The following is a 15,247-nucleotide window of genomic DNA, read 5'->3' on the forward strand; positions in this document are numbered from 1 at the left end:
TCATGCTTAGTGTGAAAGGCTTTAAAACTTTAAAATAGAATACTGGAACCAAATGATTTTCAGGATGTACTTTTCACTCCACATTCTTCCGGCAATGTGGATAGGATATCATATAACACTGAAAATGTTCCTCGCAATACTTTGCAGTGTGTTTGCAAGTCTGATTCTTATGAGCCCTTTCTTGTTAGCAAATCAAGATACAGATTTGATTTGAATTAAACTTGAACTTGCCCTTGAAATGGAACAAAAATAAAACTAACAGTGTTAGTGTGAGAAAGTTTCCATTTGTAACATCTGACACTTATGTAATACTATCGAAAAACAAACTTTTCTTCTGCTTTGTGTTAAGTCAGCTTGCTGAAGACTATTCGGAGATGGATGCTAGTTAACACCTTTTCCTTTGTGTTGTACACAAAAAGAGGACAGTACGTTCTATTTTGAGTGCCATGAAAATGCAGACTATCTTATTAATGTCTTTATGAAGTGGCAGGAGAGCATTTTATTTAAAATTTTGTCATGACATGGTGTTATGACAGAAATTTTTCAAAGTGCTTTATTAAGTCAGATATTCCAAAATTCTGTCACGGTTATGGAGATTTCAAGAGTATGGGTAATTTGAGTCAGAGTTATACCTGGGATTTGTGTCAATTTAATGAAGTATTTTAGTGAGTTCCAGGTGTATTTGTCCTGACATCCTGATGTTGTCTCTCAATAATTGAAACCTATAATAGTTTGCACTAACTTAGAACCAGGAAAGTCCATTGTTACAATACCAAACCGCTTCCTTTGACCGACATAGCCTGTCAGATATCCGTGCAGGCGGGGGTTTATTAGACGGGCCAGGGCATTGGGATGTGCCAGGATACTGGCACCGCTGCTGTAGGTGAGGAACATTCGGTTTTTGTTACCAACCGCAGCCGCCTCCAGATGAGTGGAGACACTTCTCCATTTCTTCTCCACTTCCTCCAGCTGCAGAGAGGACACCTGGGGCGAGAAAAGGTTTTATCAGTACAGTTTGAGATGTGGTGGGGGAGCAAAACCTCGCTCTGATGGATTTTTAAAGACAGTTGACAGATGAAGATTATACTTTGGAAACTAAATATAAAGTTTCAGGATCTCAGTAAGTCTGTTTTCCGGAACCCATTGAAAAGATTATTTAATTTAATATTTTATTTTTCCTGGGCTTGGTACATGCGTATTTTATTTTCCAGCAGTTGATTTTAAAAAGTAATAGATTTTTATCTTCTTTTGGTTAAATGAACATGAAAACACTAAACATTAAAACTTTCTTGGAAGCATAAAAGCTACCCTTCATGGCAGATTCTGACTTTTAATCTTAAACTGAAAATCCATTATACAAATATAATTTTTTTTTTTAAAAACTATGATAATCTAAGCAAATAGTGAATTAATACATTTCTGTATATATAGTTAAATTATGTACATTATCATGTTCAATAGTTTGGGATCTGTAAGATTTTATGGTTTTGAAATGAAACTCTTCTGCTCACTAAGGCTACATTTATTTGATTAAAAATAGGGTAAAAACCGTAATATTGTGAAATATTATTACAGTTTCAAGTAACTGTTTTTCTATTTGAATATATATTAATATATAATTTATTAGGTACTGTGATTATGTAGCTGATTTTTCAGTGTCACGTGATCCTTTATAAATCGTTCTACATATAGATTTGCTACTCAAGAAACATTTATTATTATTATTGTTGTTGTTGTTTATTGATTTTTAGTTTTAATGTTGAAAAACATAACATAAAAAAACACAATCTTTTTTTATAAAAAAACATGATTATATTATGTTTATACATGTTACTTGAGAAATTAAACAAGTTATTAAAAAATAACTTATGGTCAATATCACTTGTTAACAGAATATTTTATTTGTCATTTCCAGTCAAGCAGCAATTGTATATAATTATAATTGCACAAAGAATGCCTAAGCAACTGTCAGAAATTATATTCCAAAAGTGTTTAAAATGTATTTCCATTACCATAATTTGGCGAATTTCAAAAGAAATAAAAAAATAATAAATCAGTAAAAGTGTGAAAGTGTCTTTTAAGAGAGTTTGTTTTCTCCACAAGCTCACAAAAATGAAAAAGGTGAAAAGCCCTCCCATATTCACAAACCGATGAATGTGTCCTTACCTTCCAGTCATCTGCTATGGCCAGTGAGTTGTAGCGTATTCCCAAGTCAGGGCCAGTGAAGTCTTGCAGTACGATCAGCTTTCCTCGTGCCTCCCCCATGCTGGGCATCTCATGGCTGTGCCACAGCAGGTCCCAGTGTGCATACTCATTAATATAGCGCACCACTGCACCGTAAATATCCTGCGTGTTGCTCAACTCCTCTTTCAGCCTCATCAACACGGTTTCTGAAGGAAACTCCCTTAGGAAAGCCACCACCTCCATTAACACGTCCCCAAAGTGAGCATACTGATATGAGATGCCATGGTGGATGGTCAAGTTGCCTTTAGCATGCCGAACACGGATATCCAGAAAGCGGATTCCAGCGCGCAGCTGGAGGGCAAGGGACCAGGAGTTGCATTCTGCGAGTGAGCCACCATACAGGGCCATGGTGTTGTGTGTGCCGGGCATTGTCACATCTGATAGGGAGTAGATGTCGGGGATGGTGGCCATCCAGGAAGGGTTCAGGATCTCAGGCATGGAGGTGTCATCATAGTCAGGGGTCTGGATGGCCCTGTATCCTGAGACGTTCGCACTATGAGGTCAAACAGAGGTCAGATCATCATCAGACAAAGAATGCGTACTTACCTGCCTTGCAAAAAAAATACAAGATTACTTTGAAAGCATTCATGCTTATCTATAATGGATGGATGAAATGAAATTAGATAATTGGTTCATTTGCTTCTGATAATACCAGGTAGACAAAGAGAAACAGATCCATTTGGCCAGTATGAGATAAAAGCACTTGTTAAAATAATGGATAATGGTGAAATGGATTTTGGCATGCTTTACTGTAAATGGAATAAGAACTATAATTTGGTATATACAATACTATGAAAGAGGTTTTGGAATTATGGGTATTAAGAACCTCACCCCAGCAAAATGCCCATCACCATTAGCTGCAAAATGCGTCTTCTGGTGCCTTCCATAATGAGCCTTTTCAATGGCCACTGATCCTTTACTATAAAGATAATCATTAGAATAATCCAATTAGAACCGACAGGAGTTCAATTAGACACTTATTAAAGATTTTTTATCTTCTTCTTTTTTCTTTTTTTTTTTGTGGAATGACATCACCCTGCAAAAATCTGATATTTGTTAATTATTTTATGGGGTCCAGAAGTCTGTTTCTATATGCCTACAAGAAAGAAAATCTAAAAAAAAAAGTATGATTCATTTTATGTATTTTTTTTTTTTTTTAATGGTTTTTCAGTTTTAAACTGAAAAGCGTTCCAGATTTACAGACTTCTGGACTCCACAGTATTTGTATGGTGGATTTGTAACACTGCAAATAGCAAAACTAAAACCCTCCTTCACTCTAAAAAATGTTGGGTTATTTAATCTACCCAACAGCTGGGTTATGAAATGCTTTACCCATTATGGGTTATTTATATGGAATTTGGGTTATTTTGTGCAACTCATGCGTTGGGTCAAAATCCATCAACCCAACTTATTTCATTTGACCCAGCACATGGGTTGTTTGTGCTTCGAACCTCATCATCACATCGTCACAAGAGTCCACACACCGAGAGCTCGACACAGCAGAGAACCTGACTGCTCATCCAGTGAGGAGAAGAAGTAATAAAAGGTATGTGTACGCTACGTGTCTAATTCACTTTGTCCGTGTTAAGTTACCTATTAAAGTAGTATATTGTCGAGGCAAGTTTGTTGGTTTGGCAAACATTGTAGCTAACGTTAGCCATTATCATGGAAGCACTGGTAGCCTACAGCTTATCCGTTTGGTCTGAATAATATTAATTAATTAACTTTAATTAAACAAGTTCATAAAGCCCATGAGCATATATAGTCACGTTTATTGAATTCGCCACGCTAATTTGAAAGCTAGTTTAAAGCAGGTGATTCGCCAGTTAACTAGTTTACTGTCAGTTGCTTTGCCTTATTTGCTGGCTATAACGAGCGCTTGTTTTTCCTGAAGCTTTTAATGTGACATGAAGGCATTACACAGTGTTTGACTGATTAAAATAGGTAAAAACAGTGAGATAATCTGATTTTGTGAAGGAGATAATTTTATTTTTTTTTTCATGTGAATTGTAGAGATGCGGGGCTTGAAAGTAAATCAGCACAGGGTTAAGTCTGCAGTGGTGAGAAACCAGGACTCTTATTTTGAAAACTGAAAGGAGGAGCTGTGTGGGTTGGTGAACAACACGCCATCTCACCTAAAAGCATTCTGGGAAGGAGAAGCTTGTAGACGACCCAACCGCGGAGAAACGAATCACAACGTGGGACCTATGGAGGAGGATGGCGGCGACATCAGCAGGACGTGATCGAGGAAATAGTAATCGAATGAAAGCGGGAAATTCAAAAAACATTGGAAATACTGTTTTGGGAGCGGTTGAGCACGACTGCTTCGTGAATGGATCAGACGTAGGTAGGTGGGCGGAAATGGATTACAGTGAAGAGAAAGAAGGAAATGAGGGAATATTGAAGGGAGAGGTTTCAAAAAAGAGAGTCAGTCAGGTAAAAGGGAATAAAAGAATAAGGAATGAAAATGATGAGAATTCGGAAAGTGAGGAAGAAGAACATGAGCGAAATGAGAAGGAAATACATGAGAATTTTATAGTCATAATAAGATTCAATGAAAAAGATCAAGAAAACATGAAGATAATCAACCCGTTTGTATTAACAAAACATCTGGCAAGTAAGATAGGGGAGATCTTATATGCTAAGGTCCTAAATGATGGAAATTTGTTGGTCAATTGTGCAAATGAAGATCAATTTGAGAAAGCAATCAAAGTAAAAGAGATTGGAAAACTGAAAGTGATAAACACACGGAGGGTGGGAGAACAAAATGGTGGAAGATGCAAAGGAGTGATCACAGGGGTACCAATGAATGTAGGAATGGAAGAACTTAAGAGACATCTTAAAGGGGGGGAAATAGTGATTGCACAAAGATTAAAAACTACAAGAGAAGGAGTGAAAAAGGATAGTGAAACGGTATTGATTGAATTTGAGGGGGGAAATATGCCAAAAAAGGTATACCTAGGTTATATGAGCTACCCAGTGAGAATGTATGTACCAAAACCATTGAGGTGTTTTAACTGTCAGAGGTTTGGACACATAGCCAATAACTGTAAAGAGAAGAAGAGATGTGCTAGATGTGGGGGCGAGCATGACTACGGAAAGTGTGGAGCAGGAGTGCAACCAAAATGTTGTAATTGTGGAGGAAGCCATAATGTGGCTTATAGAGGATGTGAGGTGATGAGACAGGAAAATAAAATCCAGAAAATAAGAGTTGAAAGAAGGATCACTTATGCAGAAGCAGCAAGAGTGTCAAGAGTACACAATAATATCACTATAGAACAAGCAGAGTTGGGGGTGGAAGAACAACAACAAAGAACAAGTGACAAGATTTATGTGGATAAAAAGGACTTGGTGACGTTTATTGCAGGAGTGATAAACAGTACAGCTGAAGTTAAATCAAAAAATGATAAAATACAGCTGGTTGTCAAAGCAGCAGTAAATCATTTAGGACTAGTGGGACTGACGTGGGAAGAAGTGAGGGAGAACCTCACCAATCAGTCAAGCCAGGAAGCACCATGTATTGGTTAATATTAATGGTTATCATCTTACAATGGAATGCAAGAAGTTTACTGGCCAATGGTCAGGAATTCAAACATTTCATTAAAGACAGGAAAATAAATCCAGATGTAGTGTGTATCCAGGAAACTTGGTTAAAGCCAAATTTAGAGTTTGTGATTCATGGATTTATAGGGATAAGAAATGACAGAGAAAATGGGGGACGGGGAGGAGGAGGATGTGCTACGTTTATTAAACAAGATGTTCCATATAGGGTACTGGAAAAGGGAGAGGATTTAGAATACATTAAGGTAGTAGTGTGGGAAAGAGGGGAGGAAGTGGTTATAATAAACTACTATAATCCTTGCAAAAGGTTGGAAGTAGATAGGTTATTAAGGATACAAGGAAATAATAGAAACAAAGTAATATGGTGTGCAGATTTTAATGCTCACAGTAAAATATGGGGGGGCTCACATACAGATGTAAATGGAAGGGTAATAGAAGATTTGATGGATGATAAGGAATTGGTGTGTATGAATGACGGAAGAGGAACAAGAATAAACATAACAACAGGAAATGAATCGGCATTGGATATTACATTAGTGTCTAATCCCTTGGCTGGAATAAGTAACTGGCATGTTTGGAGCGATACTACAGTGGGCAGCGATCACTACCCAGTATCATGCTCAGTGGGAGAGCGAGTGGAAATAAGACCAGGTGAAGGAATACCAAAATGGGGTTTTAGAAGAGCAGATTGGGTAAAATTCCAGCAATTAAGTGAGGAATCATTATCAAAGATAGACATTTCTGGCAATATAGATGAAACAAACAAACAAATAACATCAGCAATTATTATGGCAGCAGGTGGATCTATTCCAAGGAGTAAACAAAGGAGGAATAAAAAACTGGTACCATGGTGGACAGAAGAGTGTCGTCAAGCTGTTAAAAACAGGAATAGAGCATTTAAACTAGTTAAAAACACCCATAACATGCAGCATTTGATTCTGTATAAAAAGGCACAGGCTAATGTGAGAAGAACAGTGCGTCAAGCTAAAAGGGCAAGTTGGAGGAACTTTTGCAATGAAATAGGAAGAACAACGCCTGTTGGTGAGGTTTGGGGAATGATAAAAAGGATGGGTGGAGTAAGGAGGGAAAGGGAAATTCCAGTTATAATTACTGAGGAAGGTACAGCAATCTCCAATAAGGATAAGGCAGAGGTAATGGCAAAAACATTTGTAAAAATTCACAGTTCAGATAACTTGTCAGAAGTATGCAAAATGAGAAAGGAAAACACAATGAATCAGTATCCTGGTGTGTTAGACTGGAGGGAAAAAACTGATGATACAATTGATGAACCTTTTAGTATGGCAGAGTTGATTAGAGCAATAAATAAAGCTAAACCAACATCTCCAGGAAAAGATCAGATATGCTACGTCATGCTAAAACATCTAGGGAAAGAAGCACTCTTAAAGTTGCTGAACCTTTATAACAGAGTGTGGGAGGAGGGAAGATTACCGAATGCATGGAAAGAAGCAGTAGTTATTCCAATAAGGAAACCAGGCAAGGATCCTTCTAAACCCACAAGTTATAGACCAATAGCATTAACATCAAATGTATGCAAAATTATGGAAAGGATGATAACAGAAAGGTTATCATATATACTAGAAAAAAGTGGAAAACTAGCAAAATATCAAAGTGGTTTTAGGAAAGGGAGGAGTACCATGGATTCGGTTATAAGACTAGAAAATGAAATAAGAAAGGCTCAGGCAAATAAGGAATCAGTCATTACAGTGTTTTTTGATATAGAAAAAGCGTATGACATGATGTGGAAGGAAGGATTGTTGATAAAGTTGCACTTGATGGGTCTAGGTGGAAGAGTTTTTAATTGGATAAAGAATTTTTTGTTTGGAAGAAAAATTGAAGTACGAATAGGGTCAGACATATCAAGTCAGTTCGATGTGGGCAATGGAACACCTCAAGGCAGTGTGATTAGCCCACTACTTTTTATCATCATGATTGATGATGTCTTTACTAAGGTACCAATGGATATAGGGAGGTCACTGTTTGCGGATGATGGGGCGTTGTGGAAAAGGGGAAGGAATATGGAGCATGCAATCAGGAAAGTACAAGGAGCAATTGATGAGGTGGTGGAGTGGGGATATGATTGGGGGTTTAAGTTTTCAATAGAAAAAACTCAAACAGTCTTTTTCACCAAGAAACAAATTAAGGAAGGGATGAAGTTAAATATGTATGGGAAAGAATTAGAAAGGGTTGGAACTTTCAAATTTTTGGGGATTATTTTCGATTCACGGTTAACATGGGTAGATCATATAAAGAAAATAGAAGGAAAATGCAAAAAAGTAATTAATGTAATGAGATGTTTGACAGGTAGGCAATGGGGAGCTAGTTGTTATGCATTAAAAACAGTATATGTGGCATTGATTAGATCTGTGTTGGATTATGGGAGTGTAGCTTATGGGTCAGCAGCCAAATCTCTATTAAAGAAACTAGATGGGATCCAGGCACAGGCATTAAGAGTGTGTAGTGGTGCTTTTAAAACTTCACCAGTACCTGCACTGCAGGTAGAAATGGGAGAAATGCCGTTAGCAATTAGAAGGAGGCAGCTGATGACAAATTATTGGGCTAATTTGCAGGGTCATAATGAGTTCCACCCCACAAAAATAGTGTTGCAGGAGACCTGGGAGAATGCAAGTTACAAAGGAGAGAATTTTAGTAGAATAGGCAACGAGGTAGCAAGAGAATTTGGAGTATTTTATATGAAGATGAGCCCTACTGTAGTATATCCAATGGTGGCTCCGTGGTTACTTGTTTGGCCTGATATTGACTGGTATTTGTTAGAATTAAAAAGGAAGGATGATGGAAAAGATCAGATAGATTTGGTAAATGCATTTAAGTACCTTATAAATAAAGATTATAAAGAATTTGTACATGTGTATACAGATGGTTCTAAGAAACCTGAGACAGGAGTGACAGGATATGGGGTGGCAATACCTGCTAAAGGAATAGGAATTAATAGAAGAACATCTGATTTTTTAGGAGTATATACAGTGGAAATGGTGGCAGTATTAGTTGCGTTAAGGTGGGTGGAAAAAACAAGTCAAGAAAAGGTTCTGATATGCACCGATTCATCCTCAGTCCTTGAGAGTTTAAGGTCTTTTCACTCTAGCCGTCAAGATGTATTATATGAAGTCCTTCAGTCAGTAACAAGAATAACAAATCAAGGAGGACAGGTACAATTTATGTGGGTTCCAGCACATGTAGGGGTGAAAGGGAATGAGCAGGTGGATGAATTGGCAAAGAGGGCTTTAAAGAAGGGAAATATAGAAATGCAAATTAAAATAAGTAAAGCAGAGGTCAAAAGTATCATCTGGGAAAAAACTAACCAAATTTGGCAAGAAAGGTGGGACAGAGAGGAGAAAGGAAGGCATTTATATCAAATTCAAAAGAGTGTAAAAATAAATAGGTTAGGTGGTGGGCACAGGAGAGAGGAAACTGTAGTGACAAGGTTAAGGCTGGGGCATGGTGCTTTAAACAGATCACTGAAAATGATAGGAAAACACGAGACAGGCTTGTGTGAGTGGTGTCAGGAAGAGGAGTCAGTGGAGCACATAATTATAAGATGCAGGAGGTATGAGGAACAGAGAGTAACAATGAGGAATAATTTGAGGGAAATAGGGGTGCAGGATTTAACATTAAAAGGAGTGTTGAGCATAGGTGATAGAGCACAGGTTAGGATATTGTTAACTTTCTTAAGGGAAACTGGTTTGTTCAATAGGTTATGAAGATAAAATAGGGATATGGGTAAGTGTGTTGGGTAATGAATGAAAGTGTTTTTTTTTTTTTTTTTTTTTTTTTTTTTTTTATGTAGAAACTAGATTGTAAGCCTATTGTCTGATTCACACTCCGGAGCAGAAGGGGGCGGTAATGCACCAAAAGCTGGTTGCCAACCGCCGTTAAAAACAAAGAAGAAGAAGAAGAAGAGGAGCTGTGTGCGCGCCTGCGCCCTGACATCTGCAGAGCATTTGGTGAGACGTTACACGGATGTTTCCTCATCAAGCTTTCCTTTTATTTTGCAGGTATTGTTACAAAAACTTGATAATATGCACACGAGATCTGTAATGTAAATGTATATGCTCATACCGCTGATATTTCACTGCGGTCAACCCAGCCGCCAAGTAGAAAAGCACGGTCAATCTAGCCGCCACGTTATCGGGATTGTGGATATGCAGACTGTCCGCCATTTTTTTTAACGCTGTAACACGAGGTGATTGTGAAACGCGTTTAATTCTATTCAAATTGACTCCAGTTACAAAGTTATAGTGTTCATTATGAGTTTACTTCAAATTTGTGTTTGGTTTATTTAGTTATATATACGTATAAAGATCGGATGCACTTATTTTGCAGAACTGTCTTATCGGTCTTAACGTTACTTGGCCTTCTGCGCGGGGTCTGTAACATCAAGAAATATATAATATAATATTGCACTGAAGGCTATGCTGTGAGCAGCCACAAATATTCTTGTGCTGTAAGAACAGACAATTTACATGTATGCAATTTATGAATTATATATAGAGAGGGAGTATTGTTTTCTCTATATTTTGTGATGCTAAATAAAATTGCTGGTATCTTCACATCGTTTTACATTTTCTGCTGCTGTAGTCTACATTGCTTTTGCATGGTGACGTATGAATAGTTAATACTATAGCAATTGTATTTTTGCTTAAGCTCTTTTTGTGTTTGTTTCAGATCAATGGACAACTTTGTCATTAACACTTTGACAGACTGGCAGCTGACAGACCTTGTGACTTGTCTAAAGATTTAACATTAGAGGTAAGAATTTAGTTTTCCCATCTACCGTATATCAAGTCTGCATTGCTACTCAAGCCCTTTTCAGACATGAATTCTTATGAAATATAATTTTTCAGCAGTACTTTAAAGTGGTAGTTTGAATTATAGGACATAAATATATATGAAACGCTTACCGTCAATATGGCCAATGCAAAGGTTTTAATTAATAACCCAAGTCCTGTGTCTTGAATTTTGATTTGGTTATTTTACGTTTACTCCACAAAATTCATTGCATTTATATTGTTGACTTGTTCTTTTAAAAAATGCTGTCACTGGGTAAAAATGTTCTGTATGTGCTATGCAACATATCAATGCACCTCTGTTGTTCAATGCCTGCAAGTGACCGCACGGCACAACATGTTCTTCTGCAAGCTTTTGCATGATTGATAAAAGGTTGCACAGCAAATACAGAAAATAGTGCCTAGTTGAACGGACACAGCCTTTTATAGAAGAAAAAGTCAACGATACAACTGCAATGAGTGGAGTAAGGTTTTTTACATTTATTTGTTCTAGCCAACTCACTGGAAGTACTTGTTATGGATAATAACCAAATTAAAACTTGAAATGAAAAAGAGACTCTCGTTATAAATTAATTCCTTCACATTGCCTATATTAACTATTTCATACTACTTTATTTCCCACAATCCAAACAATCCATTTAAATGTAGTTTTCTAATCTAGTTTTTACCTGTGTGTGTGTTTCTGATTAACAGTCCTACATCAGATATCAAAAAGGCACTGGCTTCGGGTTTGGTTCAGTCTTTTACCTGTTTGAAAGACTCAAGCAGTGGCAACGTGAGTGGTTTTTTTAATGTCATTGAGATTTATTTGGGTTGTCATGATCCTCAAACCATTTTAGTTTGATTTTTAAGGTTGCAATCCAATTCGATTTTCAATTTAAACTTTTCTTAGTTTACTGGAGTCAGCCGAGGGCTCTACCAGGCCCCCTTCTGTTTTTGCTAGATTTCCTGTGTAGATCTCCTATTTCTGGTGAATCCTCACCAAAGAATACACACTAGGGTTTGTACATGTGAAAATTTTCCCGCAGGTCCTTTAAAAAGTTTTAAATAAATGATTGGGAATTTGAGGCCTTAAATTAGAAAAAAAAAATTATTTGAAGCAAAACATCCATATTTCAGTTTCTGACAACTTTGTTCTTTTTTTACAGAATGTACCATATCAGACGAACGTGCGTCACAGTTTAACGAATGGTTGAGAAACAATTCTCAGCCCCTCAGCCAGATAGAGGCCTACAAAGGACCACGTGGATTAGGGACAACAATTGGACCATCGATCAGATCCTCGAAGAGTTCCCTCGCTTAATGACCAAAGGCATGGTAGGTATAGGGAAATATGATCTTACATATGAGGAAACATTGTTTATAATGTCTTATTACTGTGCCACATTAAATTGGTTTTAAAAATGTGTTTTCCATTTTATAGATTGCACGGGACTTTCTTGTCCTACATGGGGATGCTGCATCAAAGTTGTCTGAAATTGGCTACCCATTTATGCTGAGAAGATCCTGTACCTGTAAGACAGGAGGGGAAGCTGACATTGCCCCTGGATAGATTAACACAAGGTAATATATTCTTGTCAGCAGGTCTTGTAAATGCAGGGAATGCAATGGAAGATGTGGGGTATTTATGCAATTATATACGATGAAATCGCAGGTATTGTGAAATCACAGGTATGCTTTTTCACATCGTATTGACACCTATGTCTTCCTACAGATGGTGTTGGGGAACTCACCCTGATGCAGTTGCCAGCCTTGCTTCTACTTACAATTTACAGAGTTGGCAGTGGCCACGGTGTGAAAGTAGTTTGCCTCACCATACAGGAATGCAGCCTGGCCTTCATCAACCATAAGCCTGTAAGTCCTCATGCACATCTAAAGGGGAAACTTTATTCATTTTATCAACCTATCTGAGCTCAATACTGTGCACACACACATGCATATCCAGGTTTGTTTTACTATACTTTTGGGGACAGGCATCAAAAATAGCCTGACAGTATTAGCTGTTCTACAAGCTTACAACTCGTTGGTCACGATCAAAGCATCCTAGAACACCTCAGCAGTGCCACAGGTTGATTACCTCTGTACCACACTGATGCAGTAATTCGTTCTAAAACGGGCACCAACAAAGTATTGAGTGCAGAAATTAACTTTTATCAGAAGGTTGACACTTTTGTATTTTAACCCATTTGGACCTGACTCCATGAGGTTGACTCTAAAGAAGTCTTCTAAATCTACAAAGCATTTGCAGCCCAACTATCTGACTACCTAACCCTGCTGCCTATCGGCCAGATAGGATAGTCAGATAAGTGAGCCGCACGCATTTTCTCAGCATGTTTATTGTAATGTTAGATCAATCAATTTATGACTTTTTAGGTCAATTGAGGTCTGTTAAATTGTTTTCTGTAATGTGAGCTATATGCTCTAAGACTAAGGCTACGTTCACACTGCAGGCTGAAACGACCCAATTCCGATTTTTTTGCCCCTATGCGAACTGTATCTGATCTTTTCATGACAGTCTGAACGACAAAGATCCGATCTTTTCAAATGTGACCCAGGCCACTTGGGTATGTGGTCCTGAATCCGATACGTATCCGATCTTTTGAAATGTGACCTCCGTCTGAACGACCAGGCCACATTCTGTCCGACCCGTACATCATTGATACGCTACAAACATCACAATTCTGCATTGAAGTAGGCGGGAACGAGAAGATAAACAACAACCATGGCGGACGATCACAAAAGGTCGCATTTAATTGGATATGTGAACAGCCTTGCAAAAAAATCAAATAAAAAAAAAAACAACGGAATTGAGCATTAAGCCCTGCAGTGTGAACGTAGCCTTAGTCAAAAAAGGTTTGGAATATTGGTTATTTGCAATGAAATGTGAACTATTACAGTTCAACTTTTTTAATTAGAAATGCACTGAATCTTTTCCAAATTGTAAAGCAGTAATTTCTCTAGTGAGGACCAGGAAAATGGTCCTCACAATGTCTGTATTTCAATTCTACTATAGTAATCGGTTGACATTTGGTCCTTACTCACTCGTACTCTCGCTCTCTTGTATTTTCTTTTTTAGCCTGGAATAAACATGGTGGAGTACCTCCATGAGGCCAAGGCATGCAAGTCATCCCCCCACATTCTGACGCTGGGAAATGATCAGAGTGCATTTCAGGCCTTCGTCTAAAATGGTTAAGTTTATTCAAACTAGAATTCTTGCTTGCAAGTAGAGCTAATGGCTCTTAAAAGCAGCAATTAGGAATTTGAATTTGTTCACTATAGAGCTGCTGTTGGTCTGTTGAATGTTCAGGCAGTTCAATCGAAATTGTTGTTTTTCTCTGAATGTTTGAACTGAATCATTTCTACTGTATTCTTGATATTAATATAATAAATTTATAAGGAATTTGAATTTATTCACTATAGAGCTGCTGTTGGTCTGTTGAATGTTCAGGCAGTTCAATCGAAATTGTTGTTTTTCTCTGAATGTTTGAACTGAATCATTTCTACTGTATTGTTGATATTAATATAATAAATTTATTTAAACATTCCATTGCTTTGCTATTATTGCATAATATGCATAAATCTAGCATGTATTCGGTTCTAGGTTTGTAGTTTCACAGTTTTTTATGGGTAGTCTATTGCAGTTTATTTTCCTATTGTACTGTAATGTTAGACTTAATCTGGTTTATGGGTTAATTTTACCCATCTTAATATGTAGTTGAATCAACCCAGAATTGTAATTAATTTGACCCAGCATTTGGGTACGCTACATAACAAATATGTAGTTAAATCAACCCATAATTGTATTTAATTTGACCCAAAGTTTGGGTAGAATATTTAACAAATATGTAGTTAAATCAACCCATAATTGTATTTAATTTGACCCAACGTTTGGGTAGAATATTTAACTCATCTGTTGGGTTAAAAATGATCAACCCATCTTGCTGGGTCAAATTAACTACTGTTGGACTGGTGCAATAGTGACCCAGTGGTTGGGTTATAGAACAACCCAAGTTGGGTTATTTTTAACCCATCATTTTTTTTTGTGTGTAACACTGTGTTGGTAAATACAACTTTAATATGCAAATTCATCTCAATCCTAGCTGGAGAAGTCATCTCTTACCGTGTAAGTTGGGTTTGCTGGTGAACCTGAAGAGGTCTGTGATGCAGATGCACAAAGAACCACCTAGGCAGTGTCAGGCTAGCTGAAAAGACCGCTGTTGGTTTTGTACCTTTTTTTTCAGTGAGTGCACAGTTCTGGCTTGAGCTTGTTGGAGGCACCAATACAAACTGACCCTTTTGTTTGAGGGGCCATTGTGCCTATTAATAGTGTACAGTAAAATGCTGACTCAATGAGAACGGACAAAATGCTCCACACTGAACTCAGTTGCCCTGCATATCAAATGATGTTTCAAAAATAATATTTCAAAATCTTCAGTAGACTAACTTTTTTTTTGTTTTGTTTAGGTGTTTTTTTTTTTTACTATATACTCTATATGTTTATTAATGAGCAAACACAAAGAAAAGGAAGGCAGAAATAGAAAAGCTCTATATGGAATAAAATAGCTAAAATAAAATAAAACACCTTGCAGGTGTATTCTGTATATGTATATTAAAGATAC

The 15,247-nt window shown here is 37.3% G+C and overlaps 1 protein-coding gene across 1 annotated transcript; it reads right to left on the bottom strand.

The window, feature by feature from the left end:
* Positions 1-484: 484 nt before the first annotated feature.
* si:dkey-266f7.9 (uncharacterized protein LOC100006223 homolog) lies at positions 485-14,916 on the bottom strand. The gene is made up of 4 exons (XM_059509222.1): positions 14,749-14,916; positions 3,076-3,163; positions 2,167-2,737; positions 485-984 (listed from the first exon to the last, which is right to left on the bottom strand). Exons 2-4 carry the CDS (start codon positions 3,129-3,131, stop codon positions 709-711), a joined length of 903 nt encoding a protein of 300 aa, XP_059365205.1. The 5' UTR covers positions 3,132-3,163; positions 14,749-14,916; the 3' UTR covers positions 485-708.
* Positions 14,917-15,247: the final 331 nt, after the last annotated feature.

This window comes from Carassius carassius, chromosome 25 (genome assembly GCF_963082965.1).
Source record: "Carassius carassius chromosome 25, fCarCar2.1, whole genome shotgun sequence".
Lineage (NCBI taxonomy): Eukaryota > Metazoa > Chordata > Actinopteri > Cypriniformes > Cyprinidae > Carassius > Carassius carassius.